The 16,821-nt window shown below is 40.5% G+C and overlaps 1 protein-coding gene across 1 annotated transcript; it reads left to right on the top strand.

The window, feature by feature from the left end:
• The first annotated feature begins 225 nt into the window (after window positions 1-225).
• On the top strand, window positions 226-16,754 carry LOC128857829 (uncharacterized). The gene is made up of 4 exons (XM_054093608.1): window positions 226-466; window positions 6,059-6,384; window positions 6,453-6,563; window positions 16,545-16,754. The coding sequence occupies exons 1-4, from the start codon at window positions 320-322 to the stop codon at window positions 16,714-16,716; spliced, it is 756 nt and encodes a 251-aa protein (XP_053949583.1). The 5' UTR covers window positions 226-319; the 3' UTR covers window positions 16,717-16,754.
• Window positions 16,755-16,821: the final 67 nt, after the last annotated feature.

Raw genomic sequence — 16,821 nt, 5'->3', positions numbered from 1 at the left:
CCCCTTAAACAAAAAATATCAACTCTCGCACTTGAACTGCATTTATTTTCATATATTTTCCTTTATATCTCTGCACTTAGTGAATAGCGGCAGTCACCATAACCTAATCTAACCATCATCGCCGAAATACTAAGTATGCACTGCTATTAAAGCGCTCGCAACTGTATGTATACAATAACTTTTTTCGCAGGTATGTGCGATCTGTCACCTTCATGCACATCTCGTTTGTACTGACAGTTTTGGATCAGTTAACGGCGAGATTTCATCGAAACAAATCGCAGACATTTAACGGCATTTTATTTTGTGTACTCTCCGCATAATGACGTCTTTTAACAACGTTTTAATGGCACTTTGGCTATTTGTGCCGTGCTTAGATTTTGTGCTTGCAACAAAATACTATACAGTAAGGAAACTTAGACAGCCGAGGACTTTGATATATCCGCCAACAGCGCCAACTCGTCTACAAGTAAGGAACTGAGAAACTACTCGTATATAAGCAATACTCATACAAGGAAATGGGCTTTTAGCAAACCAAAAGTAACAACAAAAATGTTTAACTAACAGTGTTTGATTAACGGACGTTCTGTGTGTGAGAGTGAAAAGAACTAAAATATGTTACGAGCGGGCATTGTGCAAAGTAATGAAAGTACTCGATAAGCGAAATGAGATGATTAACAAAATTACGTATAACGGTAACACCAACCTGGTTGTTAAAAAATAAATAACTTTATAAATTCAAACTGAAGTAAAACAGAAATAACAGCAAGAAAAGTAGACTAACAAAATGTTTGTTTAACTAATTTTTCAAAGTTGATTTAAATAGAAAAACTTCGAACTCTTTGGTTCCAAGCAATTCGAACTCACTTTCGATGACAATATGTGTTGTTAAATATTTACCTTTGATGGCTGAACCTGATCCTTGTCATCTGCTCTCTGATTGTGGAGTGAGTTTAGACTTAAATGCTATCAGGAAAGTAACCTCGATGAACAGCGTTCAAGGGGTTACATGGGTTTCGTCGGGTAAAAAAGGCCTATTTTCAATTTTTTTTTTCTTGTAAAAAATTATTTATTTAATTCAAACTTTTTTCTGTCTTATAGATACATATTTAAAGAACAATATCTGAAATTTTCAAAAAAAAAAATTAAAACTCCTCCATTGTGACGTCATTTCCGGTGACCCCTCGTAAAAAAGGTGCGTCCGCGTTGTCAGCATAACTCCTGACAGACTCATAGGTAGGTAGGTAGGGTGGTTGACGTAAGACACACTTAGACCTTCGGCAGGTCCATTGTGATACCACTGGAGCTTATCCTTACTCTACGTGTTCCTTTTCAAACCATCCGGTTGCTTTAATAAACGAGCAGAGCTTCGTTAGTTTTAGATGGGCTATGTCCGCTACATCGGTTAGAAATGCTGTATCGAGAGTGCGCAGCCTTCTTATAGCTAGGCTTTCACACTCACATAGGAGGTGTCTGACTGTTTCCTCTTCTTCTGTATTAAGACAGCTTCTACAGAAATCGAAGTAAGGGAGTCCTAACCTTCTAGCGTGGCTGCCTATCAAACAATGATCAGTTAAAACACCTATCATTTTTCTTATAGATTCTCTGTTGAATCTTAGCAAGATCTTCAATCGACCGCTGTTCCAGTTCGGCCATGTCTGTCTGCATAGTTCGCATGTTGTGAGGTTTTGCCAGATTGTATTTACCTTTTTGATGGTTTCCCGGTCTATAAGTAATTTACAAGTGGCTATGGGCATGGGTATCAGCGCCTTATCCGGTTCGAGATCGAGCTTTGTACCGGTTCTTGCAAGTTCATCCGCCTTACAGTTTTCTGCGATGTTCCTGTGGCCTGGTACCAAGATAAGGTGCACCTTGTAGCGCTTAGATACGTCATCTAGTAGTTTAAAACATTCTAGAACTGTTTTTGACGAGTGCGTTTTTGATTCCAGCGCTTTTATTGTTGCTTGACTGTCCGAGTAAAAGAAGACTTCATTTGCGGATAATACTCTCGTTTTTATTTCTTTAAGTCCCTCTTTTATGGCAGTGACTTCCGCCTGAAATACACTGCAATGATCGGGTAAGCGAAATGATTGGCATACTCCGAGTTTGTCGGAGTAGACCCCTCCACCTACTTGGTTGTCCAGTTTTGAGTCATCTGTGTAGATGTTTAAGTCATTTATCTTAACAATGAGTCCGTTATCCCATTCCTCTTTGGAAGGAAATACTGTGACAAAGGATTTATCGAAATTGATGTCCTTGGTCCTACAGAAATCCGTTGTGCTGGGAATGCAGGGGAATTGTTCTAAAATTGAAGAGTGCCCTCTTTGGTACGTTCTGAGTAGGCCGATTTCTCTTAGTCTGAGAGTTGCTTTGGCCAGCTGTTTGCTTACCGATTTGCTCTATTGGTAAAATGTTAAGCATAATATTTAGTGCATCTGTGGGTGTGATTCTGAGGGCCCCGCAGATGCAAAGACTGGCCAGACTCATCAAAAATGAAAAACACGTGCTTGAACGAAGGAAAGAAAAAAAAGTAAAAATTGGAATTTTGGCAGACATTTTTCCAAAAAAATGAAAATTTCGGTCAAATTTGCTTGACATTTTGTTTTTTTTTAAATAGTTGTAATTGAAAAAAAAAAAACAAAGTCCTTCGTTCAAGCACGAGTAAATTGTATTTCGAACACCTGTGTAAAATTTCATCAAGATCGGTTGAGTAGTTTTCGAGAAGATTTGGCAACCGACTTTGAAAACACAGTTCCGAAAAAAACGCGTTTAAAGTTTTGAGTAACAATAAAAATGGCTTGGAGCGCACACCTTCCAAAGGCTGTATCTCCGAATGTATTATTCAGATCGACTTGAAAATTTAGGATAATATTTCTGAGATGTTGTAGAAATTAATAAGCCAAAAAACAATAAATCGATTTTTTGAACCAATGAAACCCATGTAACCCCTTAACACAGTTAACGTTTTAGCTGTTCGGCGGTGAAATGCCTCGGTTAACGGCCTTAACGTGGCAGCGACTGGTAACGGTTATTTGCAACAGTCAGAACACTAGGGCGGCTAAAACTTGATAAGATTTTAGGGTATGGCCAAAACAGATACCTAATCAACCCTGCATACTTTTTTTTATTGAAATATTATAAATTCTTAAGCACTTATCATTCAATTACATCTGGTTACAACAATCAAGTAATAAAGGGTTTTCCAATAAGAGGTGTTATTTTGATATTCAAATAAAAATGATATTTTTTAATATATTGTAAATGATCGGATGTTTATTTCATTATAAAGAGGAAGGTATGCAGTTAATAGTGGAAAATAACATCAGACAAATGACCACCAAGACCACGCTTACAGGACATGAAATTTTCCATAACCGAATTGAAAAGTGGCTGCCCTATGTCCTCGCTAGCCTCACGAATTCCATCTTTGAGGTCTTGAATCGACCCTGGGCTATTGGTGTAGACCTTCTCTTTCACGTGGCCCCAAAGAAAAAAGTCACAAGGTGTTAAATCAGAAGATCTCTGTGGCCAATTGTGATCACCTCTTTGAGAGATAACACGGTCCGGTAACTTTTCCCGTAAAAGATCATTGGTTTCGTTCCTTGTGTGGCACGTAGCGCCGTCTTGTTGCAAATAAACGTTGTCCAGATCAATACCATCCAATTTCGGCCATAAAAATTGTGAATCATCTCTCGATAGCGCAATCCATTCATTCATAACACCTGTTATTGTAAAACCCTTTATTTTTGTATTAATTAGAATGCGCTTTACAGGAAATACATAAATACACTGGAAGACAACTGGCATCTGCAAATTTATCGAACAAGATCATGAGGTTTTTTCCGTTTAAGTCTCAGGCATTGTCCATCTGGATTGGCAAGTCACCGAGACTCTGGATTGGTGTGTTTTTCGAGTCTTTTTGTTTGAGCTAAGGTCACGATGTAATTCTATTTTCTTCACATACCATGGCGCTTGTATTCCGCTTTTTATAAATTTGTGTTGAAATCGTTGAATTTTTCCGTTAAGTAATTTTTTTTTCGGTTTTTTAAGGTATTTTAAATTTTCTGCGATGATAAGATCGAGGCCAGGTGGCCTTTTGGATTTGAGGAGACTTATTTCATGCTTAATCTCTGACAGCGAAGCCAGAGAACTGGAGAACTGATTTTCAACTTGATGTGTGCTAATGAGCAGTGGTACATGATTTCCTTCATAAGGCTTAAAGGGTTTTTCCAAATGCTCAACAAAAATGTTTGCCTTTTCAGTGTCGCTTTTGGCCTACAATCCATTGGAGTTTTTAATAGAAGAGTTTTGTACAGTTAGTCTATTTAAGTATTTTGTAGATTTCCACAGAGAATAATCATGTTTTTTTTCCGCTGTGAGCCCATTGGTGTTGCGATTGAAAGATGAGTTTTTTAGCTCCCAAATTTCTTCGCGTATACGAGTGTATTGAGTCACTTCATTGAGTGAAGTGTTTAGGTGCCATTTTTTCTTTAATTTTCTTTATTCGGCTATCGACTTCACCTTTTCTTTCAAATAACCCCAAAGAAAGAAGTCCAACGATGTCAAATCACATGATCTTGGCGACCAATTGACATCGCCGCGACGTGAGATTATTCGGTCATCACATTTTTTGCGCAAAAGAGCCACTGTTCGTTAGCTGTGTGACAACTGGCACCGTCCTGTTAAAACCACATATCTTCCAATTCGGGTCATAAAAAGTTCGTTATCATCTCACGATAGCGAACACTATTCACAGTAACTGCCTGACCGCCCTCATTTTGGAAAAAATACGGCCAAATGATGTCACCGGCCCATAAACCGCACCAAACAGTCACTCTTTGTGGGTGCATTGGTTTTTCGGCAATCACTCTTGGATTATCATTCACCCAAATGCGGTAATTCTGCTTATTGACGAATCCACTGAGGTGAAAATGTTCCTCATCACTGAAGATGATTTTCTTCACGAAGTGCGCGATATGCATTTTGATTTGAACACCCGTTTTCATAATAAGCCTGAATAACTTTAATGCGTTGCTCGATTATGTATATTTCCATGATTCAAATTGAGTTAGTCTAAAATTGAAAATTGTCAAATGAAATGCAGAAAAAGCTTGACATTTAGGTGTGGTATTTTATAAATATATATATTACGTTGGACTTCATTTTCTTTAGCGATTTCCGCGTCTGGTTTTCTTGGAGCTTGTAGGGTTTCAAAGCTAGGTTTTATTTTATATTTACTTATAGTAGTTTTCCCTAAAGCATCTGTGTGTTGAGCCGTATTATGATTTTGCGTGTAACGACGCTCAGGCGTGATGGAAAAAATTTGAAAGGTGTGGCCAACAGTAGACCGGCTCTCAATGATTTTAACAGAATCACCTGATTTGCTGACGTCACATGGGATATGGCGTGGGTTTGTTTGTGGGAAAACTGAGATTGTGTTGATGATAAAAGAAGAAAATCAACGCTGTAGTTGATTCTGTTACTTCATTGCCGTCTGAACAACAACTGTTTAGTGAATCCTCAAGGACGTGGCAACTGAAGTTGCTCTCATAATTTTGCTCCGGAAGGCCAAACCTTGTAATCGATCATCTTTGGCGCTCATATACTTATAAGTAGTACTCTGCCCCATCATTCTTCTCGTACGAGCTGATGATGCAGCGCTCCCTCCTTAAGACAAGCATCAATTTTTGATAAAACATAACTAGACAAAGTAGGAAAATGTAGCGTATCTGAGAATATGAACCAGCCGTACAACGGCATATTTCCTATTGAAATAAAGACTTTTAAGAAATCAATAAACCTTATGAAATCGTATCCTAATACTATTACCACTAATATACATACTCGTATGTGCCCTGAATAGTATGGCTATTACGAGTAGCATTTGCTATGAATTTGAAACCATTTTAACCATTTACATACCGAACCAATTAAGACGTAGTATCAAAAATATAATTTCCATCACCTATAATTACACAAAAATATATACATACACTCGTATGTAGTACTCTTTTACACACATTTACTTTTATATGTGTGTGGCACTTTTTTTTCAATGTAGTTCATTAGCGGCATCGGTATACCCGTTGAAGATTTAACCTATGAATCGGTTACTTCTGGCTATGTACTAAAAGCCGAGTACTTTCTGCCCACCAAGGCGGCAGAAATGAGGCCACAGTATCTGGCGCCTCAATCTATAGCTCGGCGTAGTCTTGAAGATAATGAGAATTACAATTACACAATTACGCATGCGTACAATGGCAGCGAGCAGCAGGCTATACTGGGTCAGCAGTCTTCCAATTTTAATACTAATTTCCAAGGCAAACAGAAAACGGCGTCGGCATATCGTTGGATCATCTACAAAGGCATGGAGACGCTTATGAATAGGTACGTCTGATTTTATCTACTTTATTATATTTATTTTATTGAAATTTATTTTTTATGTATTTACAAAGAGCTGGCCTATCGGGACGGGAGTGTATGCTGCGCAGCATTTGTGAACACGCAGTGGTGCCATTTCATTACGACAGTGGAATTTTGTCGGAAATAATGCATATTGTTTTAACGTAAGAAGGTTTACAAACTTAATAAAATACAATATATATTTTTATTTAATTTTTATATTATTTTTTATATTTTTATATTTTTATTTAATTTTTAAAATATTAATTTAATTTTTATTTTATTTTATTTTATTTTATTTTATTTTATTTTATTTTATTTTATTTTTATTTTTTTTTTTTTTTTGAGCTTAATCCATCTCGGCTATTGCCGGAGATTACACATCCCGGATAAAATTTTCAAGGGATTGTGCTCTGGTGGAGCGTAGTCCAAGTTCTACGCCCATGCGATTGCTATTGCTTAAATATTTAAAAATCTACGAACTATTGCACATGTGTCCAGTATGGTCGACTTCTGCATGTCTTCTAAGAGGTGTTGACAGTCATACTTGTTCAAGTTTTTTATTAAATGCTTAGGCACTAATCCAGTGGACGATATAATTATTGGAATTATATTCACTTCCCTCGCTTTGTACATCCGTTTCAGTTCTATTGCCAAAGCTGCATACTTCGATACTTTGGTGGAGTATGTGCTTTGGATGTTGCGATTAAGGGGCACCGCTATATCGATTACTTCGATTGTTTTGTTTATCTTGTCGAACAAGATGATGTCAGGTTTGTTGGCAGCTGCGGTTTGATCTGTGGAAATAAATCTGTCCCAGCACAGTTTAAAATTTGCATTTTCGATTATTGCCTTTGGTTCATATTTAAAATACAAGACTTCTGCTTGTAAGAGACCGTGTTTGATCGCAAGTTGTTGGTGGAGGATCTTTGCTATATTGTTATGTCTCATGACATATTCACGGGGGGCAAGTACGCTACATCCAGCAATTATATGGTCGATTGTTTCACCGTAAATGCCGCACCTTCGGCATCTATCTTCTATTGCCTCGCCATGTATCGACCTTCGGAAATTCCTTGTTGGAATAACTCGGTCTTGGATAGCGATTGTGAAACCTTCTGTTTCAGAAAATAGTTTTCCTCTTTTCAACCATAAATTGGATGACTGTACGTCTATCCATTCCATTTCGAGATCATGCGGATGGGCACCGTGTATTGTTTTTGCCTTCCATGCTGCGATCATTTCCGCTGGGGATTTAACCCCCTCAGGTACTGGGATATTCTGCTCCATCAGACTTAGCGGGGTAAAGCCATTATCTGCCATAGCGATAGCTTTAAATAGATGGGACTCGCTGCTTAGAAAATATGTACGTAACTTCAAAGTTTGCGAAAAGTGTAGGCGCGCTATATTAATGATTCCTCTCCCACCAACGTTTCGAGGAAGCGATATTCTTTCCACAGCGCTTTGAGGGTAATGGCTTTGGAACTTTGTGAAAGTGGTGCGTATCAGCGTTTCAATCCGAAGGATGTCTGTCTGAGACCATTTTATTCCTCCAAACGAGTATGTCAAAAGGGGTATGGCCCAGGTATTGATTGCCTTGCATTTATTTCCACTGTTCAGACTAGTTTTTAATATAGCTTTCAGTCGTGCCTCAAATTTTTTAATGAGGTTTTGCTTTACTAGCGTGTGGTTGATTCCTTTAAGTTGCAGAAATCCTAAATATTTATAAGATTCGCTGCTATGCAAGTTGTCTATAATAATATTTTGGTCTACTGCGTAGTTTTCTTCGGATTCATCAAGCTGACCTCTAATCAAATGTATTATTTTGCACTTATCTGGTCCAAATTCCATTCCCACGTCATCGCTAAAAGCTTTAGTGGCATCTATCAGCTCATATAGCTTATGCTTTTTGTTTGCGTACAGTTTCAAGTCGTCAACAAACAGAAGATGGTTGAACGTGTGCTCTCTTACTTCAGTTTTGAGTATAAAGCCATTTTGTTTAAGTGTGAGAAGCCTGCTAAGTGGATTGAGACCAATGCAGAACCATAACGGGCTTAGGCATCCCCTTGGAATATACCACGTTTGATTGAGATCTGTTTCGAAACAGTTCCATTTAGAACCAGTTTTGTATTCCACTTGCTCATTAAGCGGCCCAAGAGGGCAACAGTGGCAGCATCGATTTTGTATATTCTTAATATCTCTAATAGGTAATCATGCGGCATTGAATCAAAAGCTTTTTTGTAGTCAATAAACGCGACGCTTAAATTCCGCCTTCTTCTCAGAGCTACTCCTGTGATAACAGTGTCTATAATAAGCTGATCTTTACAGCCCATTGTGCGCTTCCTGCAACCTTTCTGTTCTTCACATAAAATGCTGTTACTTTCACAGTGTTCATATATTCGGTTAGCGATAATTTTCGTCAAGAGTTTGTATGTCGTGCTCAAGCAAGTAATTGGGCGGTATTTTGCTGGATCAGCAGATGGTGCGTCCTTTGGAAGAAGATAAGTTACTCCGGCAGTGAGAAATTCTGGGATAGCAGCTATATTTTTCAGTAGCTCGTTGTAGCATCTTGCGAGTGCTTCGTGCATTACTGAGAGCTTTTTAAGCCATATGTTGTGTAGCTGGTCTAGGCCAGGGGATTTCCAGTTAGCTGAAGTACATATATTATTCTTTATTTCTTCTGCTGTTATGTCGTAGAAGTGCATTGGTGCAACGTTATCCGCTTTTTCTTTTTCTTTGGCTAACCAATTCGCATCAGCATTGAAGAGTTTTGCTTGTGCCCATATTTTCTCCCAAAACTGCTCTAACTCTTGTTGTTGTGGATATAATGTCTGAGATTCTGCATTGCTGTTTTGTTGCAGATTTCTATAAAAGCTTTTTTGATTTTTGTGGAAAAGCTGGTTTTCCTTCCGCCTCTGATTACTTTTGAGGTATCTTCTTAATCGCTTTGAGTAAGCGGCGAGTTGCTGTACTTTCCTATCAATTATCTCTGATAATTGGTCAAGACCCACAGTCTGAGGCTTAAGCGGCGCGATGATACTAGATACATGCCTTAACAACCTTTTAGATTTAGCCCCATTTTTAAATGAAGTAAGCCTCCCTATAGATTCTCTTAGACCGGCAATTCGTGTTTCGAGTCTTCTTTGCCACCTGGGGACTACTGGCGTTTTTTGCGTTGTTTTATTTTTAAATGTCTGTACCTTTGGGTGCTTCCCCAGTAATCGTACAGTAGTAAGAGCAGAAACATAAAAGAGAGTGTTAACATATTCCAAGTTGGTGCTATTGGCGACATATGCTGGCAGAATTTTCGAGTTAAGTGTTTTAACCACTTCGTTTAATTTTTCCGATTCGCCTAATCGGGGTATCCTTGGTCTTAGCAAAGGATCCATACCTTCATAATTCGCCAGATAATTAAGGAAAATATCTTTCACCTCCCGTTCTTCATTAGTTTCTGGACCATCGCTTTCAATACTTTCATAGATCAAGTTAAGTTCAGGTTGTACGTTGGTAAATTCCACTAAATCTTCAGGCTGTGGGTTGCGTGCCTCGGTTATCTCTGGTGTTATTTCTTCTTCGCTTCCTTCCACTCCTCGTAGCTCGTTGCGTATTGCACTTTTAATTTCCTCTTGCTTTTCTTTTCTTACATATTCGTGTTGGAAGATTGCTTTTTTTCTTGTAGCAAGGCTATTTTCGGTTAGCTTCCCATTCAGATGTCTATATCTTCTTAGAAACAGGTCTAGCATTCTCTCACGATAGGTCGTCATGTGCTCCGGTTCTTCACAATTTGTGGAAATGTAGTAGCAGCGCAGGACATATTCATTCATTTCCGTTGTCCATTGAATACGCTGTCTAACACGGCCTGCTCTTGTGGTCCCAAGATTAACTTGAGAAACACTTGTCGCAGTGTTGGGGTTTTCGTGTTGTTGTTGTTGTACCACTGGCGACTCCGCTATCTGATGCCGATGAGCAGAGCCCTCGCCGGCAGCCGTGGCTTCTGCCGACACTTGAGCGAATATCCTCGCTCGGCTGCAATCATTAGATTCCTCTATAATGCGGCTCTCCGTTTTTCGAAACGGGTAATTGCATTTTAAACCTTCTGCCAGGTGGTTTACAGATTTCCTTCTGGGTTAACTGTGTCCTTCAGACATGCATTCACACAGCCGGCATGTTAGGCATTTTAGCGGTATGTTTTCTTCTTCGCTGAAACTTCGGAGCCGTGGAGTCGTTACTTCCAGCACCCCTCGGTGAGGGATGTCCGTGCGGGGTCGTGACTAGGGGCCGCGGGGTTGTCATGCCCGTCAACTCTCTAATGAGAGATGCCCTTGCGGGCATATTTTATTTTATTTTATTTTATTTTATTTTAGTTTATTTTATTTTATTTTATTTTATTTCATAGAAATTTTATTTAAATTTAGTTTATATTTACTTTTCTGTTTATTTTCTTTTTTCTACTATATAAGTTTAGTTTTAATTTATCGTCTTTATTTTATTTAGTTGGTTGGTTGGTTTAAGGGTGACCCCGCATCGGAGTGCCACATAGACCGCAAGTTGGGTCCGTTGTGTTGCCCTAGAGCTCATTATTTTAAATGATTTCCCCACCTAACCGAGATTTTTATTGTAGATTTTTGTCAAAGATATTAATTCGTTTCGAAAATTTGATGAGAGATTCGATTTTCAGGTCCGAGAGTCGTGAAAGATTGTCAATTGTTGGAGAGCCTAGAAGAGCGAGTCGACTTTTGGCTAGACCGGGACAACTGCACAGCAAATGTCTGCTCGATACTTCCTCATCTTCGTCCTTGCAGTATCTGCACAGGTCGTTTTGAGGAACCCCGAGCCGACATGCGTGAGTGCCCAAAAGGCAGTGGCCGGTGTTAAGAGATATTATATGCCTTAGTTCGTGTTTCGAAAGACTTATAAGAGTTTTTGTTTCAGATTGTAGGATGGCCAGATTTGTCTGGTCGTAACGCAAGTAGTTTCCACTCGCCACCTCCGATCAGCAATGCTGTGAAATTCTCGATCGATGATCATTTTACATGTTGAGAGCGGAATGTGGATTTTGGGTAAGTTACTAACATTTGATTGCGCAGCTCCAGCTCTTGCGAGCTCATCAGCTTTGCAGTTACCTTCGAATCCACTGTGACCCGGTATCCAGATAACTTGGACATAATTCTGAACACTTATCTCGTTAAGAGATAAGAGACAGGATCGAACCACATCTGAGTGGGTATAAGAGGAGCTGAGTGCTCGAACGGCCGCTTAACTGTCGGTGAAAAAGCGGATATCCTCTAGTGATATTCTATTTCCTAAGAGAGTTTTCGCAGCATACCAGATAGCGCATACTTCCGCTTGGAATACGCTACAGTAGTCGGGTAATCTAAATGATAGATTGATGTGAGGGGAATTGGAAAAGATTCCAAACCCCACTTTACCGACTTGTTTTGAACCATCTGTATATATAATCAGAGGGCCATCGATTTCGGTAAGATTTGTCTTCCCTAGTTGGGAGTGAACAGAAGAATAGCAAGGGTGGTGATGAAAGACTTTAATGATAGTCTATGTCGGAAGAGATAACAGTGTTCCTGTTCAGTATGGCCGAATGGCCAAGATACTTTTTTCATTTCGGTATGGCATTCATGCGTGTCGCTGCTTTCGCTGCAATCGCTTTGCTAGCCAGATCGATAGGGAACAAGTGAAGCAACGTATTTAGAGCCTTAGTAGGTGTTGTACTTAAGCATCCTGTTATCAGGAGGCAGGCTGTTCTTTGAACTCGATCAATTGTGGCTACTCTACACCGTTTTTCGAGAGCTGTCCACCATACAACCACACCGTAGAAGAGTATCGGTTTGATGATCGAGGTATATATCCAATAAATGATCCGAGGTGAAAACCCCCAGGTTTTGCCTATAGCTTTCTTACAAGTATAAAGAGCTATGAAAGCTTTTTTACATCTGTTTTCAATGTTCAATTTCCAACTCAACTTCCTATCTAGAATAACTCCTAGATATTTAGCTGAATCAGATAGGAGTAATGATTCCCCTTTTAAAGTTATTGTTTGCAGTGTAGGAGATTGTTGTTTCCTATTGAAGAGAACAAGAACTGTCTTTCCTGGACTCGCATTTAGTCCGCATTCGGTGCACCATTTTGACAGAATATTGATTGAGCGTTGCATGAGCTCAGTGAGGGTATTCAGGTGTTTGCCTGACACGCAGAGAGCAATATCATCTGCATAGGCTACAACCTTGCAGCCTGCTTTTTCGAGATTTCGAAGCAAACTGTTTACAGCGAGATTCCAGAGAAGGGGTGAAAGTACTCCGCCTTGAGGAGTGCCTTTGACGGCGTACATTCTCATGCGGCTTAACCCAAGCTCTGAAGTGAGTATTCTATTTTGGAGCATTTGTTCGATCATCTTTCGGATCGAGTAATTAATACCCGATTTGGCAATTTCAGACAAAATAGCGTTGGGTTCAATATTATTAAAAGCACCTTCTATGTCCATAAATGCGACAAGAGAGTACTCCTTATTGTGAAGGGAAGTTTCCACTGTTTGCACCAGTGAATGAAGTGCCGTTTCAGTCGATTTCCCTTTAGTGTAGGCATGTTGTGCCTCAGAGATCAACTTAGTATCAAGTTGGGTTTTGATTTGCTCATCTAAGACTTTTTCAAAAGCCTTTAAGCAAAAAGAGGTTAGGCTAATGGGCCTGAAGTCGTTTGGTGTGCAGTGTGAAGGCTTCCCCGTTTTCGGAATGAATACTACCTTCGATTTCTTCCAAATTGTCGGAAGATAAGACAGATTTAAACACTTGTTAAAGATCCTTGTTAACCAAGGCAGTAGAATTTCAAGTCCTTCTTGAAGCTCTACTGGAATGATGTTGTCAGGACCTGGTGATTTAAATTTTTTAAAGCTTAGTATTGCTGTAGAGATGCTATTAGAGCTGATTAGATCTGATCTATTCCCATAATTACTCTGAAAAGTGCTGAGAAGTGCAGGTAAGTTGGCAACACAGCCTGGAAAGTGAGATTCTAGAAGTATTCTAAGAGTGTGGTCAGTTGAAGTAGTCCAAGTTCCATCTTGAGTCATAATAAAACTGGGAGAGACTGGGTTTGATGCAAGAATCTTGCGTAGTCTGCTTGCTTCTGAAGTGTTCTCTAATTCTTGAGTGTAAGATCGCCAGGATGTGCGTTTTGCACTTCTGACAGCTTTCTTAAAGTCTTTGAGACATTGTCGATATTCTTCCCATTCGTCTGTTATTTCAGATTGGTTAAAGAGTTTCCGAGTTCGATTGCGAAGTTCTGAGATTTCTGGAGTCCACCAAAAAGGTAGGTTTATGCTTACCTCCTGTTTTTGTCAGGGGGCAAGATTGCCGTCCTGCGCTTTGACACGTCTTCGTTATCATGTTGACAGCGTTTTCGATATCGTTTTTATTTGCCATTTCAAACTGCCTGATATCAGGAAGTCCATTGGCAAGATGTTCTTTATATTTGATCCAATTCATACTTTTTTTGTTAAGGTACTTCATGGGTTTTGCCGTTTCGGCTTTTAAAGTGAATGTTATATATTGGTGGTCGGAAAAAGAGTGCTGTTTATCAACGCTCCAGTCCTGCACCATGATTCGCTAGCAAGAGTAATATCGAGTACCTCTCTTCTAGACGAGTTAAGAAACGTAGGAACATCACCTCTATTACATATATCAAGCTTATTCGCTAGAATGTAGTCAAAGAGTTGCTCACCTCGTGTGTTGTTGTTTGTACTACCCCAAACAATATGATGTGCATTAGCGTCTGCTCCAATGATGATGCGTTTCTGGTTCAGATGCGCCGTATGGACGAGCCTTCTCACTGCTTCAGGAGGAGGCGCCTCCGCTGCGTCGTAAGGCATGTAAGCCGACACAATCCAAATCGGGTCGTGGACAGCTTCAACCTCTATGACAGTGGTGTCAGCATTGCTAAAGGGAAGAAGAAAAGCATTAATATGTTTTCGAATGAGAATACAAGAGCGCGATCTAACGTTAGCCTCACCTTGAAACAAGGTGTAGTGCCTATCTTTCAGGCCGCATATCTTGTTGTTTGATATCCAAGGTTCTTGGATGAGAATGATATCTTCTCTGAGGTCAGAGAGACGAAGAATGAGGGCTGCCGAGGCAGCCTTAGAGTGGTGCAGATGAATTTGCAGCACTTTTAGACGAACATTCAATGACTGTGGCGTTCGCGTCATCACCGTTATCTAAAAGTCTATCCTCGTCCCCGAGTTGAATATTAAATAAGTGTCCCACAAGCTCGCTGTTCGATTCCGAGTCGGACTCAACCGTCGAGGCTTGTGAGAGAGGCTTATCGACATCCATCTTGGGGGCCGCCGTACTCTCTTCGCTGGGTGCGAGGAGATTTTTCGGCTGATAGGTCCAGATGGTAGTGGTAATGAACCCGAACGCCACAATCCCCTTGCGGTCGTCCAGTGCTTTAACGCTTTCCTGGTCCAGGAGCAGCGTGACATGTCTGGAGTTTCCTGAAGGCTCTTCCACCTTAACTACCCTCCAGTTTTCAGTGGGTTGTTTCGGGTTTCCGATCTTCAGTAGCTCCAGAATAGTTTCCGGATCGGATGGCTCTAGAGGTATTCTTGCTCTGCCGCGTGGTTGGTTTGGTATTTCGCTCTTATTGACGAGCTTGAGATTCGCCCCGGCCCATCCTCGCCGAGTCGGTCGAGGGCCATGCCGTACAGGTTGACAGAACGTTGATCCGAGCCGATCAACTTGACCCTTGCCTGGAACCATCCTGCGTCAGAGCAGAAAGGAGGGGGTCCTGGGTTCTGCTTCAGAACGTCCAGGTAGCCCAACTGAAGTTTTCTCTCCACAATCTTCCAGTTTGATGGAGAGATGAAACCGTCAGGGTGGCTCTTATCCCCACCGCCATGACCAGACTATCTCTGGCAACTTCGCAGAACTTGCGTAATTTGACCTCAGAGGAAGTTGTATGCTTCTTGGGGTCGTTGGAACTAGGAGGATCCTCTGAAGACCGCTGCCGCTTAACTGCACTCGGTTTGCAGTTCGAGAGTTGCCTTTTGTTGGTCGGACAGCTCCTCCTCAGGAGTTTTTCCGAGCTTTTCCATAAGGAAAGTGGCGCGTCTTTTATCTCTATATCGACGGAGATGAGGGACAGGTTTTTCGGAGACTTCTGTCCGATTAGTTTTCCCAGTTTCTGGCAAAACAGTTTTGGTGATTGATTTCTTCTCCGCAGCCGAGTCGGTTTTGGAGGAAGTAGAAGCTATAAGAGCATGCGGTGGTGTCTCTTTGACGGTTTTGCTCTTAGTGAGCACTTTCGACACCGAAGGGGTGGTTTTTGACCCCGCCATGAGTTTGGTGGAGCCAAGAGGTCTTCCGCGTCGGGAAGGAGTTTGTTGTTTTTGTTGCGTTGTTTGTTTTGTGTTTATTTTAATCATTTTTTGCGGGGCGGTCACTCAGCTGACGAGTCAGCAGTCGTAACCAGAGATATTAGTAGGGAAATAATGGGGTTCGCCACGCCAGAGCCCTATGCCGTGGTAAGTCGAATTGAAACTGGGGTGCGACAGGTGCCCCAGAGTCCGCATACTAGCGACTTAGCTCACCCTAAGCCATGCATCCCTCGACGTGTGCTGTTCCCCCTTGGATTGGTAGCCTTTGATATAAGGAAGTGGCCTTCTCCCCGTGAGTCCATGTTTATTCCATTCGTATTAGCAGAGACATGACCTACTAATACGAGTGGCTTCTCGCCATCCACCGAAGTGGATATGGGTCACTGCCAGCAATTATGGCAGTTACGGCACGCGTCCAGTAACACTGCACAGCATGTTGTTCCCCCTACCATAGTTGTTGGTTGACGAGAACTAGGCTGGTTCGCGAGTAGGCTTTTACCAAGGCTATGACCTACTTAACCACAGAAGATAACTGTGGCGTACCCTATCCACCACCTGGGACGCGCCGCAATAGGTGCCCAACCAAAGGGATTTAATTCAATTAATTTTCTTTATACTGATTGATTTATTTTTTTTTTTTTTTTCTATTGATTTATCTTATTTTATTTCGTTTCGTATATTGTTTATAAATATACAATATATAATTTTTATTTCTTTCATTATATATTTTCTTCCATTATTCTGTCATATATTTTTAATGCAGACCTTCACGATCGCGCGAGGAATTCGTTCATCCCAGCGACAGAGACTATGCGCACGCTGAACATCTTGGTCGAAGAGGCGGAGATTGTGCCACGACCTACGCTGCATGTGAATACGCGCCCATAGATCAGATTTCAGCTGTTTTGGAGCTGGATAATGTATTTAATACATAACAAAAATAAACTAATAAATAAATGGAATATGAAAACAATTACTTGACAATTATTTATACATACATACATATGGGCATTGTTGGAACTATTTCATTAGGATTCTCT

Source organism: Anastrepha ludens, chromosome 3 (assembly GCF_028408465.1).
Source record: "Anastrepha ludens isolate Willacy chromosome 3, idAnaLude1.1, whole genome shotgun sequence".
In the NCBI taxonomy this organism is placed as follows: Eukaryota; Metazoa; Arthropoda; class Insecta; order Diptera; family Tephritidae; genus Anastrepha; species Anastrepha ludens.
This window is presented reverse-complemented; position numbering and strand designations above follow the sequence as displayed.